Source organism: Hemitrygon akajei, chromosome 6, assembly GCF_048418815.1.
Source record: "Hemitrygon akajei chromosome 6, sHemAka1.3, whole genome shotgun sequence".
NCBI classification, from domain to species: domain Eukaryota; kingdom Metazoa; phylum Chordata; class Chondrichthyes; order Myliobatiformes; family Dasyatidae; genus Hemitrygon; species Hemitrygon akajei.
In genome coordinates, this window is record NC_133129.1 from 78,807,609 (window position 1) to 78,826,623 (window position 19,015).

Sequence of the window (19,015 nt, forward strand, 5' to 3'; positions counted from 1 at the left end):
TCAAAGGCACAACCCTCCCTACAGTCAAAATTTTCAAAATCTGGTGTCTCAAGAAAGGGGTATCTATCATTAAGGACCTTCACCATTCAGGACATGCTGGTTTCTCATTTATACCATCAGGCAGAAGACTGAGGAGCTTGAGAACCCACACTTAATGACTTACAAGCAATTTCTTCCTCTCCACCATCAGATTTCTGAAAGCTCCATAAGTCCATGAACACTCACTGAATATTCCTTTACTGTACTATTTATGTATTTTTTTTATAATTTATAGATTTGTATGTCTTTGCACATTGAATTGCTACTTAGAATAAGAAATTTCACATCATAAATCAGATTCTGACTGATTCTGAAATGGTGGATCCCAAATGACATGACAACTTGATTCTTTTGTTAAATCTTCCATTTCCACTGTGTGTTCGCAGTCTTTTTTCCCACTAAAGTAGTAGTCTGAATCCAACAGGGAGAGCCAGCTACATGCAGTTTCTGAGAAGTTATGCTAGGAAATCTGCCTTCAGAACCTATTTGTACTGGACCCAAAGCAAATTCAACAACATTATTCATTTCACTGGCAAGGAAAGAGGCATTTCTCATTTTGCTGAATTAACCAAGTTAACAAATGAGCTTAATTGTTTTATAGGATTTAGTGCTACAATTTTAAAATAACACTCTAGTTTTCTATATATTTTATTGAAAAAATTGATTATACAATGCTGCTGAAAATAATGTTATCATTAATAGTGCAGAAAAAAACAACTTTCCTTACTTGCAAGGTATTTCTAATTGCAAATCAACATATCTTTTCAAATGCTGATGCAATGCAAAGAAATTAAGTTGGGATTTTAATTACTAGTTCATTCCAAAAATAGCTTTTTTAAAGTGTTGCCACCGTAAAGGTCATGCGAACTCCATGAAAAATGTGTCCTATGTTACTTATGGTACAGCTTATGTATTCTAACCTGATCCTGTGGATCAATCATCAAGGGCCATCGGTGACCCCGGTTCACAAGAATGCCATTCTCAGTAGAAATGATATCTCGTGGTAGACCATCTGTGTTCCATTGGCGAATCTCATAGGGATCACCTAAGATGCTAATGAGACTGAAGTCTGAACTGATGGGGATTCCAAGTTCTGTGCAGCCTTTAATCCAGTGATCAATTAGCTATAAAAAAAATCAATAACTTGATTAATAATCTGTTCCCAAATGCTGAATCTAGTTTATAATGAACAGATGTACATAAATTGTAAATACACTACAATTATTGACATGAAAAATAAACTGCATCAAATCTAAATTCACCAAGTGCATTGTTAAGGCCTATTATAAGAAAAACCAATGTAGAATTTTACAAATTTTGCGCAAAGAGAAAGCAAAAGTTTAACTAACAAAAAAGTTGTGCTATTCAGCACAGAACACTGAATTGGCTCTAGATGTTACAGTAAATTATGCTTAATAGTTTAGAATACACCTACTAAGGAGGCAGAAAACCTATCGTCAGTTATTACATTAATTCTAACATCAACAGACACCATAAGTTTAGAAAATTGGAAGATGAATAAATTAATTGGTTCCATTGTAAAGTTCTGCTGCATTTCTTCATTGTAAAGTCTCTTCCATCCCATCTATTCCCTAACATGCTAATGCCATGGTTAAGATTTCTACTGCTACGCTGTAAGGTATTTTTATTTTAGCAGAGTGTCCTGTTAGAAACTGTTTTTTGGCTTCAGCTAAAGATACGGAGCCATGTTGTCCAACTTAGGAATGTTGTGTCAGCCTTACAGGGTTGTCTTGGTATGTGTTGTAACTTTCTGCCCAGTGAGATGCATGATACATTCGAGAGTGCCAGGTAGGAGCAGATTTCTTAAGGACGGTAATCTGGTTTGGGTTTTGGGGGGGTGGGGGGAGTTGCGGAGCGGTGCACAAGGGAAGATGCCACAGAATGCCTTTCAAAGGAGAGTCCCCATTGTAAGAAGTACTTTGTGCAGATGAATGGCTCCAAGGAGGAAGGGGAAATACTCCTGAGAGAGGCAGTTCATTCAAGATGGTCTTCAAGGTAAGTTCTGGCTGTGGCAGGCACCTCCATGCAGACCATTGGTTCAGCACGTGAGTAAAATGATACAACCAACTACTGCAGAAATTAGCTCCAATGTTTACGTGCATATTGGACTGTTTGAACTGTAATGGGCCCTTTGCTCATTCTTTCCCTGTTAACTATTCAATAAAGTTGAAAATTGGTAAATATACTTCCTTTATAATTTTATGGTAGTGCTCAATCTATCATTTCTTGGTGACCGAATATAGTGTGTAAGCAGAATTTACACAGCATGTACTACAATCAATGCCATGGTTGAATCCCAAATCATACTGACCCTAGATGTGTGTTACTTATGGAAGGTGGCCTTCTTACCACTGAGTCACATGGCTGTTAACAGAGTTAGCTAACGAGGCAAGTTTGCACATGAGCCCCAGTGAGAGAACTGCACAAGCTACTATGACCGTCAGTCATAAATTCTTTAACCAAAAAGGAAAAGAAATGGCAGAGGTATTCTGTCTTCTTCCTATGGGGAAATATTTGAGATCCAGTAAGTACATTACTAGTTAACAGATGAGCATCTCAACTTGACTAAAACTTGCTGGGGTCGAAGAAATTTTCGTTGTGCTGCATTTCCATTGAAAAAATATTTAAATTAACAACAGATAAGAACTAACAAAGCTAGCAACATTTATCTTTGAAAGCACATCTCATAAATAACTCATTATGCAGCATAAACTGGTTAAAATTTTCACTTCTATTTCATACAAGGTGATTCAAACAACAACATAGCCTGGATTTTGTTATCAGGAGTCAACAAATGTCAACGGCTCTTCATTCTACTTGTCATAGACTTCCTGTAAATCTTTTTAAATAGTTTGGAAAAAAAAGTTAATCATAAAGACCTCTGCAAAGGATTCTGAACCTTTGAAGCCCCAAAGCCAAGTTGATTGCTGAATTTGAAGTGAAATTCACAGATATAGATTAAGATATAGTACATCACCTGAAACATTTAATTCAAATTCACATGATGCACAGTAGCTGAAATAAAGGGAAGACAAGAAAGATGGGAATAACTAAGACAGGCTCGGCTAAATGATCCCATAGAGGGCCTCAAATATAGAGTCTTTTAAAGATTTTGAAAGATGAGGTAAATAATTAAAAGGATTGAAAGATTACTGCATGCATACTGGGTGATAGGGGTCCTTAATGATGGATGCTGCTTGTTTGCTCCTTGAAGATGTCCTGGTTGCTGGGGAAGCGAGTGCCTATGATGGAGCTGACTAAGTTCACAGTACATCTGTAGAAATTTGCAAGTGTCTTTGTTGACATATCAAATTTCCTCAAACTCCTAATGAAATATAGCTGCTGTCATGCCTTGTTTGTAACTGCATTGATATGCTGGGCCCAGGATAGATCTGCAGAGATGTTAACACGCAGGAGCTTGAAAATGCTCACCCTTTCCAATTCTGATCCTTCAATGTGGTGTGTGTTCTCTTGTCTTACCCTTTCTGAAGTCCACAATCAATTCTTTGGCCTTACTGATTTGAGTGCAAGGTTTTTACTGCAACACCACTCAACCAGCTGGTGTATCACTCTCCTGTTTGCCTTCTCATCCCAACCTGAAATTCTGCCAACAATAGTTGTGTCGCCACAGATTTATAGATGGCATTTGAGTTGTGCTTAATCACACATTCATGGGTGTAGAAAGAGTAAAGCAGTGGGCAAAGCACACATCTTTGAGGCATGCCAGTGTTGATCATCAGCGGAGTGGAGATATTATTTCTGATCTGCAGACTGTGGTCTTCTGGTGAGGTAATATTATTTTGTGACTGTATCTACTGTGTTTTGCACCTTGGCTCCAGAGGAACAATGTGTTGTTCAGCTGTTTGCATGAGTATGGGTGAATGCCTATTAAACTTGAACTTTTCCACAATTGTTTCCTCTAACTGAAATGTGTACAACTGCTAAACTTTTTCCAGGTTTCACTGGCCAAGTTACCAATATTAAGGCTGGGAAATATGGGAAGACTAAATATTCCCAGTTGATTCCATGAAAAATCCCAGTGGCATTATGCAGTTATCTCAGAATCAATGATGAGTTGAGCAGAAGTTTAGACTTTTCCCTTTGATCAGGAGTTCTGAACCTTCTCCCAGTTATATGGGTAAAAGGTGGCAGCTCAGTTTCTGAATCATCAGTTTTTATGCCTATAACAGGGAGAAGGTTCAGCTTCTGAAGAATTATTCAATTCAAGTTTAATTGTCATTCAACTATACATGAATACATAGAAACATAGAAAACCTACAGCACAATACAGGCCCTTCGGCCCACAAAGTTGTGCAGAACATGTCCCTACCCTAGAAATTACTAGGCTCACCTATAGCCCTCTATTTTTCTAAGCTCTATGTACCTATCCAAAAGTCTCTTAAAAGACCCTATCGTATCTGCCTCCACCACCTTTGCCAGCAGCCCATTCCACGCACTCACCACTCTCTGATTAAAAAACTTACCCCTGACATCTCCTCTGTACCTACTCCCCAGTACCTTAAACCTACGTCTTCTTGTGGCAACCATTTCAGCCCTGGGAAAAAGCCTCTGACTATCCAACAATCAATGCCTCTCAACATCTTATATACCTGTATCAGGTTACCTCTCATCCTCCGTTGGTCCAAGGAGAAAAGGCCGATTTCACTCAACCTATCCTCATAAGACATGCTCCCCAATCCAGGCAACATCCTTGAAAATCTCCTCTGCACCCTTTCTATGGCTTCTACATCCTTCCTGTAGTGAGGTGACCAAAACTGAGCATAGTACTTCAAGTGGGGTCTGAGCAGGGTCCTATATAGCTGCAACATTACCTCTCGGCTCCTAAATTCAATTTCACAATTGATGAAGGCCAATACACCGTACACCTTCTTAACCACTGAGTCAACCTGTGCAGCTGCTTTGAAATTGCTATGGACTCAGACCCCAAGATCCTTCTGATCCTAACCCCTAATGCCAAGAGTCTTACCATTAATACTGTATTCTGCCATCATATTTGACCTACCAAAATGAACCACTTCACACTTATCTGGGTTGAAATCCATCTGCTACTTCTCAGCCCAGTTTTGCATCCTATCAATGTCCCGCTGTAACCTCTGAAAGCCCTCCATACTATCCACAACACCTCCAACCTTAGTGTCAATAGCAAACTTACTAACCCATCCCTCCACCTCCTCATCCAGGTTATCTATAAAAATCACGAAGAGTAAGGGTCCCAGAACAGATCCCTGAGGCACTCCACTGGTGACCAACCTCCATGCAGAATATGACCCATCTACAACTACTCTTTGCCTTCTGTGGGCAATCCAGTTCTCAATCCACAAAGCAATGTCCTCTTGGATCCTATGCCTCCTGACTTTCTCAATAAGCCTTGCATGGAGTACTTATCAAATGCCTTGCTGAAATCCATATACACTACATCTACTGCTCTTCCTTCATCAATGTGTTTAGTCATATCCTCAAAAAATTCAATCAGCTCATAAGGCATGACCTTCCCCGGACAAAGCCATACTGACTATTCCTAATCATATTATACCTCTCCAAATACGCTAAATGAGACAGTGTTACTGAGGGGCCAAGGTACGAAACACAGTACCAACAGTCACACACTTTGTTTTCTGTCAATTGAATACCGGGGGTGAGAAGGTTCTGCACACCTCCTTCAGTTACTCTGCCAATGAGCAACTCGCTGATAGTTTAAAACTGTGGTACTTTAAGCTCTTAATGTCTAACAGGGTCCTGTGATCTCAAAAGACATGTTTAAAAAGGACACTAGCACCCATTGTTGGCCTCCATAGCTATAAAATTGTCCAGTTTTGTCCTATTAATAAAGGCAAGGGAATTTCAAATCCAACTAATTGCCATCCAATGGTTTATTCTCAATCATGTTCAGAGTCATGGGAGGTGTCATTGACAGTAACTTTCTGATTTTAACTTTTGAATTTGTAAGTGCAGGTGTTGGCAGTTGTTTTCCAAGTTATCTAAGTAACTTAAGAGCACTATTACTATTTTCACTGAAATAAATGACAATATACATACAATCAAGTTAATTTTTTCACTAATAATGATACAACTCTACTTTAGCAGCAGTGGCAGCACCACTAGGATGACTTTCTATTTTCCCAATGATGGTGTCTATAACAGGCTTTCAAGTTATCTCCTAATGTTTAAATTATAAACTTGAGAAACTGGTTCACATTTTGCTGTTTGTTTTCACAACTAAGTGACTGAGAATTGATTTAACACAGAGTATTTATCATTTGCAATCATTCCTGGGTTACCTACACCCTTAGTCAAAGGCTGAAGGAGCTCAGACTTCCTTTCTAATTCAATAATAATACACATTTTCTTAACTATCCAATTAATGATTCATTTTTGAAGTCACTACATCAAAATTTATATAATAACACAAATCAAATGATCCAGTATCTATAAGGTTGCCTACTTGTCATCACAAAAAATTTTGACAAACCTCTATTGACGCACAGTGGAGAGCATCTTAATTGGTTGCATCACAGCCTGGTTTGAAAACGCCAAAGTCTAAGAACAGAAACAGCTACAGAGAATGGTGGATGCATCCCTGTTCTATCAAAAGCAAAGCCCTCCACTCCCATTTACATGGGGCACTGCCACAAGTAAGCAACATCAGTTAGCAAAGACCTTCACCATACAGGCCATGCCTTTTGCATGCTTGTCAGTCTTTGTTTACATATAGTTTTTCACAAATTCTGTTGTATTTCTTTATTTTCCTGTAAATGTTTGCAAGAAAATTAATCTCAAGGTAGCATATTGGGACATATACATACTTCAATAATAAATTTACTTTGACTTTGGAGCCCTCCTCCTCTCTGTATGAAATATATGAATATAAAATTATATTGCCATACCATATGTCGGTAATGAGCAGTAAAGGCTCCATAATATGCAACACATGCTGAAGCAATGAAGACATTTCCAATTACATTTGATATTTCCTCTTCAAACATAATTATGCCCTCTTGCCAGCGAACTTGTTCATCTCCAAGAGCAGCTGTAAGCTTTCCAGCACGCACTAGTCGGGCCTGAGTTAAGGCCATTGTTTGAGCTAAAGAGAAGGAAAGAAAACATACAAGTCAAACAGAGAGGCAGATGAATATATTGAATACAATGAATTATGCCACATAAAGAACATATTAACTGAATATACTTGGAAAAGTATATTGGAAAAGATGCTAGAAATTGGAAACTAAAACATACAATGTTGCAAAATTACAAGTCAGAAGCATTTGAGGAACAAGAGAGAGTTACTGATTTCTTTCAGCCTGAAGTATTAAATCTACTTTTCTGTCAACAGATGTTCTGCTGAGTGTTACCAGCATTTTCTCTTTCTGTTTTGAAAAGTGCCAATAATTATTTTGTACACATGTGATTGATGGTTTCATCAAGTGGTGCTTAAAAATGCTTGTTCAGTTTGAGCTTTTCTCAAACTGGACAGCCCAAATTATTCCTCAAATTGCACAACTCAAACATTCCTTACAGACTTGGTTCAAACTTGGACAAAGGAGCCGGAATTCCACAGGTGAGGTAAGAGTGATTGCCCTTACCATCAAAGTGATATTCAACCCAGCATAGCAGTTAAGAACCCAGGTAAAAATGCAATCAAGGAAGTGAAAATATTCCACTGACTAAAATAATATCCAGTTCATATAAAAATAAGAGTGTTTATTGGTGGCTGATCACTTCAGCCAAAGTGTATTTCTGCAGGACCTCACAGGAATCATCTAAATATCCAGCTTCAGATGTCTTATTATGACTTCTTCCATCATCAATACACAAATGGGACTTTTACTGAATGCTCATTTCCATTCACAATTGCACAGGTAATGAGGTAGTTATCTGTATGTGCAACATGACACGGGCAACATTCAAAGTTCTTCTGATAAGATATTTGGGGGAAAGCAACTCCATTTGTTTCTCACGCTGTTTTTTACTTCCGACATTCACTATGCCCACAACTGGTGCACAATGATTATGGCATAAACCATTTACAGGATGTATCACATCAATTCACCAAGCATTTTCTTCAGTCAGAATTGATAGAACCTTAGAAACAAGTGAGCTTTAATATTCAAAAGAATAAGGGTACAACGTATCTATGAACATGATTCCAAGACCCTTTTTAGTTTACAACTATTCCATGTCACAAATCTGGTTTTGTGGGTATATTTCTTTTTCTGCTTCACTAGGTCAAAGTTCCGCAGCTTGCTATCAAATACTGTTCTGGATGCACTTTCAACATTGGACTACAGAGGTTCAAGAAAGCTCAGATTAAATTTTCTAAGGACTATTAAACACATAAACTAGGATAAAAATTCAATGCATTAGTTCCTCACTATATAATGTGGTATTTTGGATGAAATATTAAATCATCCTCATCCTTGCTCTCATAGCATGTGATGTGATCTCCCTACCATTATTTGAAGTACAAATAACTACAATGTATTGTCAAAAAATTTATCTGGAACCTTTGTGTGTCTGTTGGCTGCTGTGTATTATAACTCTAACATTCTTCACAAGTATTCTATTGCTTATAAAGTGCTTTGACATGTTCAGAGGGCAATAAAAATGCTACAGAGAATGATTAAGTTAATTATTTCATTTTGTCAAAAGTGCTCTCCAATTTCAACCCAACCTTCAGCCTTTGCTCTCTTGTCCTCAAGCCTGGGTTGGCATGGAAGGGCAACATAGATAGATAGATAGATACTTTATTCATCCCCATGGGGAAATTCAACTTTTTTTCCAATGTCCCATACACTTGTTGTAGCAAAACTAATTACATACAATACTTAACTCAGTAAAAAAATATGATATGCATCTAAATCACAATCTCAAAAAGCATTAATAATAGCTTTTAAAAAGTTCTTAAGTCCTGGTGGTAGAATTGTAAAGCCTAATGGCATTGGGGAGTATTGACCTCTTCATCCTGTCTGAGGAGCATTGCATCGATAGTAACCTGTCGATGAAACTGCTTCTCTGTCTCTGGATGGTGCTATGTAGAGGATGTTCAGAGTTTTCCATAACTGACCGTAGCCTACTCAGCGCCCTTCGCTCAGCTACCGATGTTAAACTCTCCAGTACTTTGCCCACGACAGAGCCCGCCTTCCTTACCAGCTTATTAAGACGTGAGGCGTCCCTCTTCTTAATGCTTCCTCCCCAACACGCCACCACAAAGAAGAGGGCGCTCTCCACAACTGACCTATAGAACATCTTCAGCATCTCACTACAGACATTGAATGACGCCAACCTTCTAAGGAAGTACAGTCGACTCTGTGCCTTCCTGCACAAGGCATCTGTGTTGGCAGTCCAGTCTAGCTTCTCATCTAACTGTACTCCCAGATACTTGTAGGTCTTAACCTGCTCCACACATTCTCCATTAATGATCACTGGCTCCATATGAGGCCTAGATCTCCTAATAGTAGCATTGCGGTTAGTGTAGCACTTTAGAACATCACTGATCAGTGATCATGTTTTAATTCTTGCAGCTGTCTGTAAGAAGTTTGTACATTCCCCTACTATCAACATCCTGGGGGTTACCATTGACAGGAAACTGAACTGGTCTAGCCACATAAACACTATGGCTACCAGAGCAGGTCAAAGGCTAAGAATCCTGCGGTGTGTAACTCACCTCCTGACTTCGCAAAGCCTGTCCACCATCAACATGGCTCAGGCCAGGAATGTAATGGAATACTTGCCTTTGGATGAGTGCAGCTCCATCAACATTCAAGAAGCTCGACACCATCCAGTACAAGGCAGCCAACTTGATTGGTACCCCTTCACAAGCATCTGATCCCTCAACCATTGACAAACAGTGGCAGCAGTGTGTACTGTCTACAAGATGCACTACAACAACACACCAAAGTTCCTAAGGCAGCACTTTCCAGACCCAAAAACACTACCATCTAGAAGGATGAGAGCAGCAGATACCTTGGAACACCACCACTTGGAATTCCCCCTCCAGGTCACTCACCATCCTGACTTGGAAACATATCATCATTCTTTCATTGTTGCTGGGTCAAATCTTGGAATTCTCTTCTGAACAGCACTGTGGGTGTACCTACACCTCAGGGACTGCAGCTGTTCGAGAAGGCAGCTCATCACCACCATCTCAAGGGCAACTAGGAATGGGTAATAAACGTTGGCTTAGCTGGCATTGCCCACATCCCATAAATGAATAAATAAATAGATAGATAAAAATTTCCTCTGTGACCACATGGGTTTCCTTCAGGTGCTCTGGTTTCATCCGTTATTCTAAAGATATACAGGTTAGAGTTAGTAAGTTGTGAGCATGCTTTGTTGGCACTGGAAGCATGGTGACACTTGAGACTTGCCCCAGTACATTGTCAGACTGTGTTGGCCATTTATGCAAATAGCACATTTCACTATAATGAGCCTAGCTGTTAGCATGACACTTTTGAAGCTCTGGGCATCAGAGCTTGGAATTCAATTCCAGTGTCCTCTGTGAGGAGTCTCTGTACATCCTTCCCACAGAATGTGTTGGTTTTGTCCACAGCCTAAAGATATACCAGGTATGTGAATTGGTCATTGTAAATGGTGCAGTGATTTAGTAAGGGTTAAATTGGGGTTGTCAGGGGTTACTGGGGTGGTGCAATTCGAAGGTCTGGAAGGGCTACTCTGCACTGTATCTCTAAATAATTATATGTTTTGATGTACAAATGACAAATAAAGCTAATATTTATCCCTTTAGCTCGGTGACACTTCATCCCCACTTGTAGGCCTGTTGATGTGCCCAAAATCCACCTAATTCATCCAAGAAAGGAGTCCAACTTAGATCTCTCTCCCAGGTCTCCTCATGAGCTTTATGTTAATTTTGCTCAATGTCTCATTTAATCTCATAGAGTGTTTCATATCTACTGTTACATCCACTACCGCGTGGGATGGTCTAAGCACTCCACCTCAAGCTCAAGTTCTGTCACCTGCAATTTTATGAACAGCATCATTGCAGGATCAATTATAGACAATAGACAATAGGTGCAGGAGTAGGCCATTCGGCCCTTCTAGCCAGCACTGCCATTCACTGTGATCATGGCTGATCATACACTATCAGTACCCCGTTCCTGCCCTCTCCCCATATCCCTCAACCCCGCTATCTATAAGAGCTCTATCTAACTCTCTCTTGAATGCATCCAGAGATTTGGCCTCCACTGCCCTCTGGAGTAGAGCATTCCACATATCCACCACTCTCTGGGTGAAAAAGTTTTTCCGCATCTCAGTTTTAAATGGCCTACCCCTTATTCTTAAACTGTGGCCTCTAGTTCTGGACTCACCCATCAGCGGGAACATGCTTCCTGCCTCCAGCGTGTCCAATCCCTTAATAATCTTATATGTTTCAATCAGATCCCCTCTCATCCTTCTAAATTCCAGTGTATACAAGCCCAGTCGCTCCAAACTTTCAACATATGACAGTCCTACCATTCCGGGAATTAACCTTGTGAACCTACACTGCACTCCCTCAATAGCAAGAATGTCCTTCCTCAAATTTGGAGACCAAAACTGCACACAATACTCCAGGTGGGGTCTCACCAGGGCCCTGTACAGCTGCAGAAGGACCTCTTTACTCCTATACTCAATTCCTCTTGTTATAAAGGCCAGCATGCCATTAGCTTTCTTCACTGCCTGTTGTACATGCATGATGCTTTTATTGACTGATGTACAAGAACACCTAGATCTCGTTGTACTTCCCCTTTTCCTAACTTGACTCCATTTAGATAGTAATCTGCCTTCCTGTACTTGCCACCAAAGTGGATAACCTCATATTTATCCACATTAAACTGCATCTGCCATACATTTGCCCACTCACCCAACCTGTCCAAGTCACCCTGCATTCTCATAACATCTTCCTGACATTTCACACTGCCACCCAGCTTTGTGTCATCAGCAAATTTGCTAATGTTACTTTTAATCCCTTCATCTAAATCATTAATGTATATTGTAAACAGCTGCGGTCCCAGCACCGAAACTTGCGGTACCCCACTGGTCACAGCCTGCCATTCCGAAAGGGACCCGTTAATCGCTACTCTTTGTTTCCTGTCAGCCAGCCAATTTTCAATCCATGTCAGTACTCTGCCCCCAATACCATGTGCCCTAATTTTGCCCACTAATCTCCTATGTGGGACTTTATCAAAAGCTTTCTGGAAGTCCGGGTACACTACATCCACTGGCTCTCCCTTGTCCATTTTCATAGTTACATCCTCAAAAAACTCCAGAAGATTAGTCAAGAATGATTTTCCCTTCATAAATCCATGCTGACTCGGACTGATCCTTCTACTGCTATTCCAAATGTGTCGTAAGTTCATCTTTTATAATTGACTCCAGCATCTTTCCCACCACTGACGTCAGGCTAACCGGTCTATAATTCCCTGTTTTCTCTCTCCCTCCTTTCTTGAAAAGTGGGACAACATTAGCCACCCTCCAGTCAGCAGGAACTGTTCCTGAATCTATAAAACATTGGAAAATGATTACCAATGCATCCACAATTTCTAGAGCCACCTCTTTAAGTACCCTGGGATGCAGACCATCAGGTCCCGGGGACTTAATCAGCCTTCAGACTCAACAGTCTATCCAACACCGTTTCTTGCCTAATATAAATTTCCTTCAGTTCATCCTTTACCCTAGTTCCTTTGGCCACTATTAATCTGGAAGATTGTTTGTGTCTTCCCTAGTGAAGACAGATCCAACGTACTTGTTCAACACATCTACCATTTCCTTGTTCCCCATAATAAATTCACTCATTTCTGTCTTCAATGGCCCAATTTTGGTCTTAACTATTTTTTTGCTGTTCACATACCTAAAGAAGCTTTTACTATCCTCCTTTATATTCTTGGCTAGTTTATCTTCGTACCTCGTTTTTTCTTGGCGTATTGCCTTTTTTGTTATTTTCTCCTGCTATTTAAAAGCTTCCCAGTCCTCCGGTTTCCTGCTCATCTTTGCTATGTTATACTTCTTCTCTTTTAGTTTTGTACTGCCCTTTACTTCCCTTGTCAGCCACAGCCGCCCTTTACTCCCCTTAGGATCTTTTTTCCTCTTTGAATTATTGTCATCCATGCCATTTTTTCTTCATTCTTCCACCTAGGAGTCCTACTATGACTCTAGGTTATAGCCATTAGTCCTTGTTACACTCTAATTTTAATCAGGCCCTATCTTGTAGCCTTGGCCCTAACATGGAGAGCTATTGCACATTATATCATATGGTTGCAAGCTTTGTCTTCCCTTACATGGCAAACTTCTAGCCTTGGCATATTGCTCATCCAAGCCTAGGGCTTTACTTCTGAGATTCTTGCTCAAATAAAAACATTTACAATCACTGGCTCCTCCCAGCCCAGTATTTCATTCTTATTTGCAAGCACTAAAAAGTTTTCTGATGCAAAATTATTAGGAGAGACAGTACACAGATATCAAAACAATAATCTCTACCTGATTGGTGTAGAAATCAGTAACTTATCCTGAGACTGCTCTAACCAACAACCCTCCTGTTTAATAATTAAAGTTAAAATCTTTTTCATTCCTAATGTCTAAGGGTAAGAAAGATATTGTATTCATGTTATACCTTAGTATATTCATGTTATACCTCAGTAAAACCTAAAAAAACTCTTCATGGTCAGTGAGGTAATTTTGAAAGTCTTGAGTAATGGATAAAGAAAGCATTAAAGCTCATATTCTCCTTGCGTTCTTCATTACAAATCCAGCAGTTTTTAAAAATTGTATTAACATAGAGGTAACCTGATAGATTTGCAGGGCTGGTGGGTGGGGACACTGTGATTGCAGAAAAGTGGAGTCTGAGATAGCAATGACTCAAACCATTGTTAACTGTTTTGTATCAATCTGTTTTAATTACAAACAATACAAGATAGTTCCTTACATCTGCCTTACTTAGATCTTCAAACACCTTAGCTTGTACTCATAATTCACAAATGACAGGATTGTTTTAGCTTTATTTTCCATATCCTATAATTTATACAGTGAATTCTGGTTAAGAGAGATGTATCAGGACCAGTTCATTTTGACCCAATTAAGAGGCTGCCCTAAACAAGTTTCAAGCAAATTGTTAAAAAGGTATAAAGAAGACAAACTACCATTTAACTAAGTTACAAATTAAGTATTTAAATGAAGTACAAAACAAGTTAGAACACTACCAAAACCTCTACAGTATGATAAAGCTGTGTATTGGTTCCTAATAGTTATTGATGGAGGAGTACATTCAGTGTATGCTGTTGTGTTCTTTTGAATGACTGTAAATGAATAAAATTACTGCAGACACCTAGTCCAGACAATGGACTGCTTTCATACAATACTTTTGAGGATTGCATCCTCCAAATCTTAATTTTCACTGTAACATTCAAGACGATTGTTTATACCTTCAAACTCTTCATAGTTCCTAACTCGTTGAATTACTGAAATTATTTCATTTTCACTCCTAATTCTGGCATCTCCAAACCTGAATGCTTGAAACCACAATGAGCAAAAAGCTTCTGAATTGTCTTACTGCTTATTTCTTACCAATGATCAGTGACAAAAATTACTGCATTTTGAATACTGATGTTATTTATAAACTGTTTACACTAAGCAGGATGTAGTGTCTAACAATTACAACAGGTACATACGACTGATGCTAGCTAGATACTGTACAGCAACAGTTTCCTGTCCCAATTAGGTGGCATAGCATCCTCAATAAACAAAGGGAATCCCAGCTGTTTTCTTGATTATTTTTGTTCTTTAAGAGTTATCCCAAATAAGTGGCTGCCTCCATTAACTGATGGCCCAATTATTGTAACTAGAGTCCACTGTATTGCTTTATAAGTTCCATGTTTAAACCAATGCAACCACATGTTATGCTGAAGACATGTTTCAACAAGATCAGCTGTAAAACTAGAGTTCAGCTAGCAAAGTTATGCATAAAGTAAAGTTTATTATCAAAGTACATATATGTCTCCACATACAACTCTAAAATTAATTTTCCTGTGGGCATTCTAGGAAATCTATGGAATAGTAACTATAACAGGATCAACCATAATTCATCCTTATGGTATCCAACTGTATTTTCTACAATATGCCACAAAATGAAATTGCCAGCTGTATTCAGGTAAAAATAAATGTGTGGGTACAAGCCAATTGACCTAAAGATTTCTCTCTCATTAATCTTGTATGATAAGTTTAATTGAATCTTATTGTGGAATATTTCAAAAACATATCTCACCTAGTTCCTCTTTTTCTCCAACAGTATGATCATATTGATATTGAAGATCCTCCAGCTTCAGGTCAAGTTGTCGTAGCTTGACTTGTTTTTCTTTAAGGGTTCCCAGTGTAGCATCAAGTTCCGCCTATTAATTACAATGTGTTGCACATCAAATCAATAATTAATGTAAGAATATTTTGAAGATAACTTTCAAAATTGACATCTTTTTGTACCTACAACTTGTTTAAAGGATGTAGTGACCAGAGAGAAATCAAGAATCACATCAGGCTCTGGGAGAACACACTGTTGACTAGGATGAGATGTTGGGGACCACGGTACAAAGAAAGATTGTGTAATTGACACCCAGTCAGTATCAGCAGAGATAGCCTTACCACCCTGTGAGCTACTTCATTGTAAGCATACCACTGTAAGCAAACTGGAGGACAGAACAAGCAAATGTGAGATTCATCGAGCTTTCGACAGTATCTAAAATCAGGGAATGCATTTTGAAAGTTGCAAAAGTAAACTGAAGAGTTGAATACTTAAAGAATTTTGAAAGTAAACAAAAGAATGATCAAGTCTTGTTTGAAACTACCAATAATTCTTTGAGTTCTCTGAACAAATCAAAATTAATAAAGAAGCATGGCTGTTAGAAGAAGACCAGCCAATGACTTTGCCTAATAACTATACCATCTTATTAAACATGGTTCACCACGTAGTTCAGTTACTTAACTCTTTACTTTCACAGCTTCCAAAACTCAGAATCAGAATCAGGTTTAATATCACCAGCATATGTAATGAAATCTGTTGTTTTATGACAGCAGTACATTGCAAAATGTAATAATAAAAAATCTATAAATTACAATAAGAAATATATTCATAAATTAAAACAAGTAAGTAGAGAAAAAGAGAGAGAAAAGAAAACAAACAATTGTCTGTACTCAGATATTACTTGCTGTAGATGAAGCTGGTCAGGATTTGATGCTGGCTCTGGCTGCTCTTCTCCAATGGCTGGACTCCAGGGGGACTAACGCTGATCAACCCATGAGGCACTTTTTAATATATTTCTTTGTATACTTCCTAGCCTGGTTCCCTACTACCAGTTGCATGGCTATCTGCTTTATGTAATTTTTTTTGCCACAATATGTTTATTTGCATTTTAATACCACGAAATACAGCTTTTACCTTCCTATACTGTCTTACATTATTCAGAAAATACATAAGTTGCTGTATTAACACAACAAACAAGACAACACAAAAAAATGCTTTTCCTATTTCAACAAGTGGTAATCTATATACAAAACATCTGTAAAATTTAACAGGTATTTATAATACAATTCAAAAATCAATAAATAAATAATATAAATTTTCTACAAATTTTGGAAGCTGCATTGTCCACAGAAAGTAATACTCTTTTAATCTTCTGTTAAGTCCAAATCCTTGACATAGTTAATGAAAAGGGTCTCCATATATTCTCAAATATCTGCTGTTTAGACCTTAATATATAGGTTATCCTTTCCAATGGGAGACTTGATAACATCTGCCTTATCCATTGAGTAGTGCTTGGTCTGTGAGTACTTTTCCATAATTGTGCAATACATTTTTTAGCATGAAGTAAGTTGAGATCTATAAATGCTTGTTCATTTTTACTGTAATTATGTTTCTCTAGGTACAAACCCAACAGAAAGAGTTTAGGGTCCAATGAAACTTGTTTTGAAATAATTTTCTCGATTATAGCTCGTACCTCTTCCCAGAATGCTCCAGTCTCTCTACATTGCCACATACAATGAACCAATGTACCTCTAGCTTCTGTACATTTTGTGCATATGTCTGATATGTTTTTGTTGTATCGGTTTAATTCCACTGGTGTGACATATGTCAACAGTAACCATTTGTACTGTATCAATTTAAGGCGAGTGCTTATTGACTTAGTATGAGCATTGGTACAAGCTGTTTTCCACTCTTCATCTGAAATTTTAAGCTGCAAATTTTCCTCCCAAGTTTTCAATTTGTATTGTGAATTTTTAGACGAGCAAGATACCAGAAAATTATAAAATTCCAAAAAATTATACAAAACCCTTTCTCAAACTGCCCTTTATCATAATTTTTTTCCAAGTGTGAATGTAAGGGTCTGGTAAGTGTGTTGTTTTGGTTTACCTTAACAAAACTTCTTAGCTGGAGGTATTTGTAGAAATGTTTACTATTGAGGTTAAAGGTACACCTCAGCTCCTCAAAAGACATCATAATGTCTGAGTCTGCTAAATAAAGGTTTTGAATCATTTGAAGTCCCTTGGATTTCCATTCTTTAAATGTCGCATCTACTCTTCCTGGTACAAAGAACTGATTGCCCCATATTGGACTATATTGTGATAATACTTATGGTTCCTTTAAATTTTTTTTACATCATACCATACCTTTATCATATGCTTTACAATTGGATTTTTAGTTTGCTTCCATAATTTTTTAACTGTCTCTAAATATATGTATAAAGGAAGAGGTAATTTTAGACCATGAGATTCCATTTCTATCCAATGAAGAGAATCATTTGTTGAAAAATAGAACACAATGGTTCTCAGCTGTACAGCCCAATAATACCACATGATGTTTGGACATTTTAGACCCCCTCGATCAAATGGCAAATACAATAAAGATAAACAAAGTCTTGCTCTCCTATTGTTCTATATAAAACTCAAAAATATTATTTTGATTTTTGAGAACAAGTCTAAGGGTGGTGGCAAAGGAATATTTTGGAATAGATAGAGTAGCTTTGGTAGTACATTCATTTTTAGAATGTTGATTCTCCCAATTGTAGATATTGGTAGAGCCAGCCATCTTTCAATTGACTTATTAATATCTATCATTAAGGGGTCATAATTAGCATTAACAATATGTTCTAACCTACAACAACTCCCTTGTCCACTTGTCTCCCACCCCCCACCCCCATCCCTTCCCACCGATCTCCCTCCTGGCACTTATCCTTGTAAGCGGAACAAGTGCTACACCTGCCCTTACACTTCCTCCCTCACCACCATTCAGGGCCCCAGACAGTCCTTCCAGGTGAGGCAACACTTCACCTGTGAGTCGGCTGGTGTGGTATACTGCATCCGGTGCTCCCGGTGTGGCCTTTTATATATTGGTGAGACCCAACGCAAATTGGGAGACCATTTCGCTGAACACCTACGCTCGGTCCTCCAGAGAAAGCAGGATCTCCCAGTGCCCACACATTTTAATTCCACGTCCCATTCCCATTCTGATATGTCTATCCATGGCCTCCTCTACTGTCAAGATGAAGCCACACTCAGGTTGGAGGAACAACACCTTATATTCCGTCTGGATAGCCTCTAACCTGACAGCATGAACATTGACTTCTCTAACTTCTGTTAATGCCCCTCCTCCCCTTCTTACCCCATCCCTGACATATTTAGTTGTTTGTTTTTTTTCTCTCTCTCTGCCCTTCATTCTGCCTGTTCTCCATCTCCCTCTGGTGCTCCCCCCCTTTCTTTCTCCCGAGACCTCCCGTCCCATGATCCTTTCCCTTCTCCAGCTCTGTATCACTTTCGCCAATTACCTTTCCAGCTCTTAGCTTCATCCCAACCCCTTCGGTCTTCTCCTATCATTTTGCATTTCCCCCTCCCCCCACTACTTTCAAATCTCTTAGTATCTTTCCTTTCAGTTAGTCCTGACAAAGGGTCTCGGCCCGAAACGTCG

General features: G+C 38.8%; 1 protein-coding gene across 1 annotated transcript in view; it reads right to left on the bottom strand.

Moving 5' to 3' along the window:
- Window positions 1–19,015, bottom strand: part of dnah6 (dynein, axonemal, heavy chain 6) — a 352,146-nt gene that overhangs the window by 100,923 nt on the left and 232,208 nt on the right. Inside the window, exons 53-55 of the mRNA XM_073050010.1 lie at window positions 15,329–15,452; window positions 6,966–7,162; window positions 960–1,163 (exon numbers count right to left, since the gene is read on the bottom strand). Coding sequence (XP_072906111.1) covers window positions 960–1,163; window positions 6,966–7,162; window positions 15,329–15,452 — 525 coding nt within the window. The remainder of the gene's footprint in view (window positions 1–959; window positions 1,164–6,965; window positions 7,163–15,328; window positions 15,453–19,015) is intronic.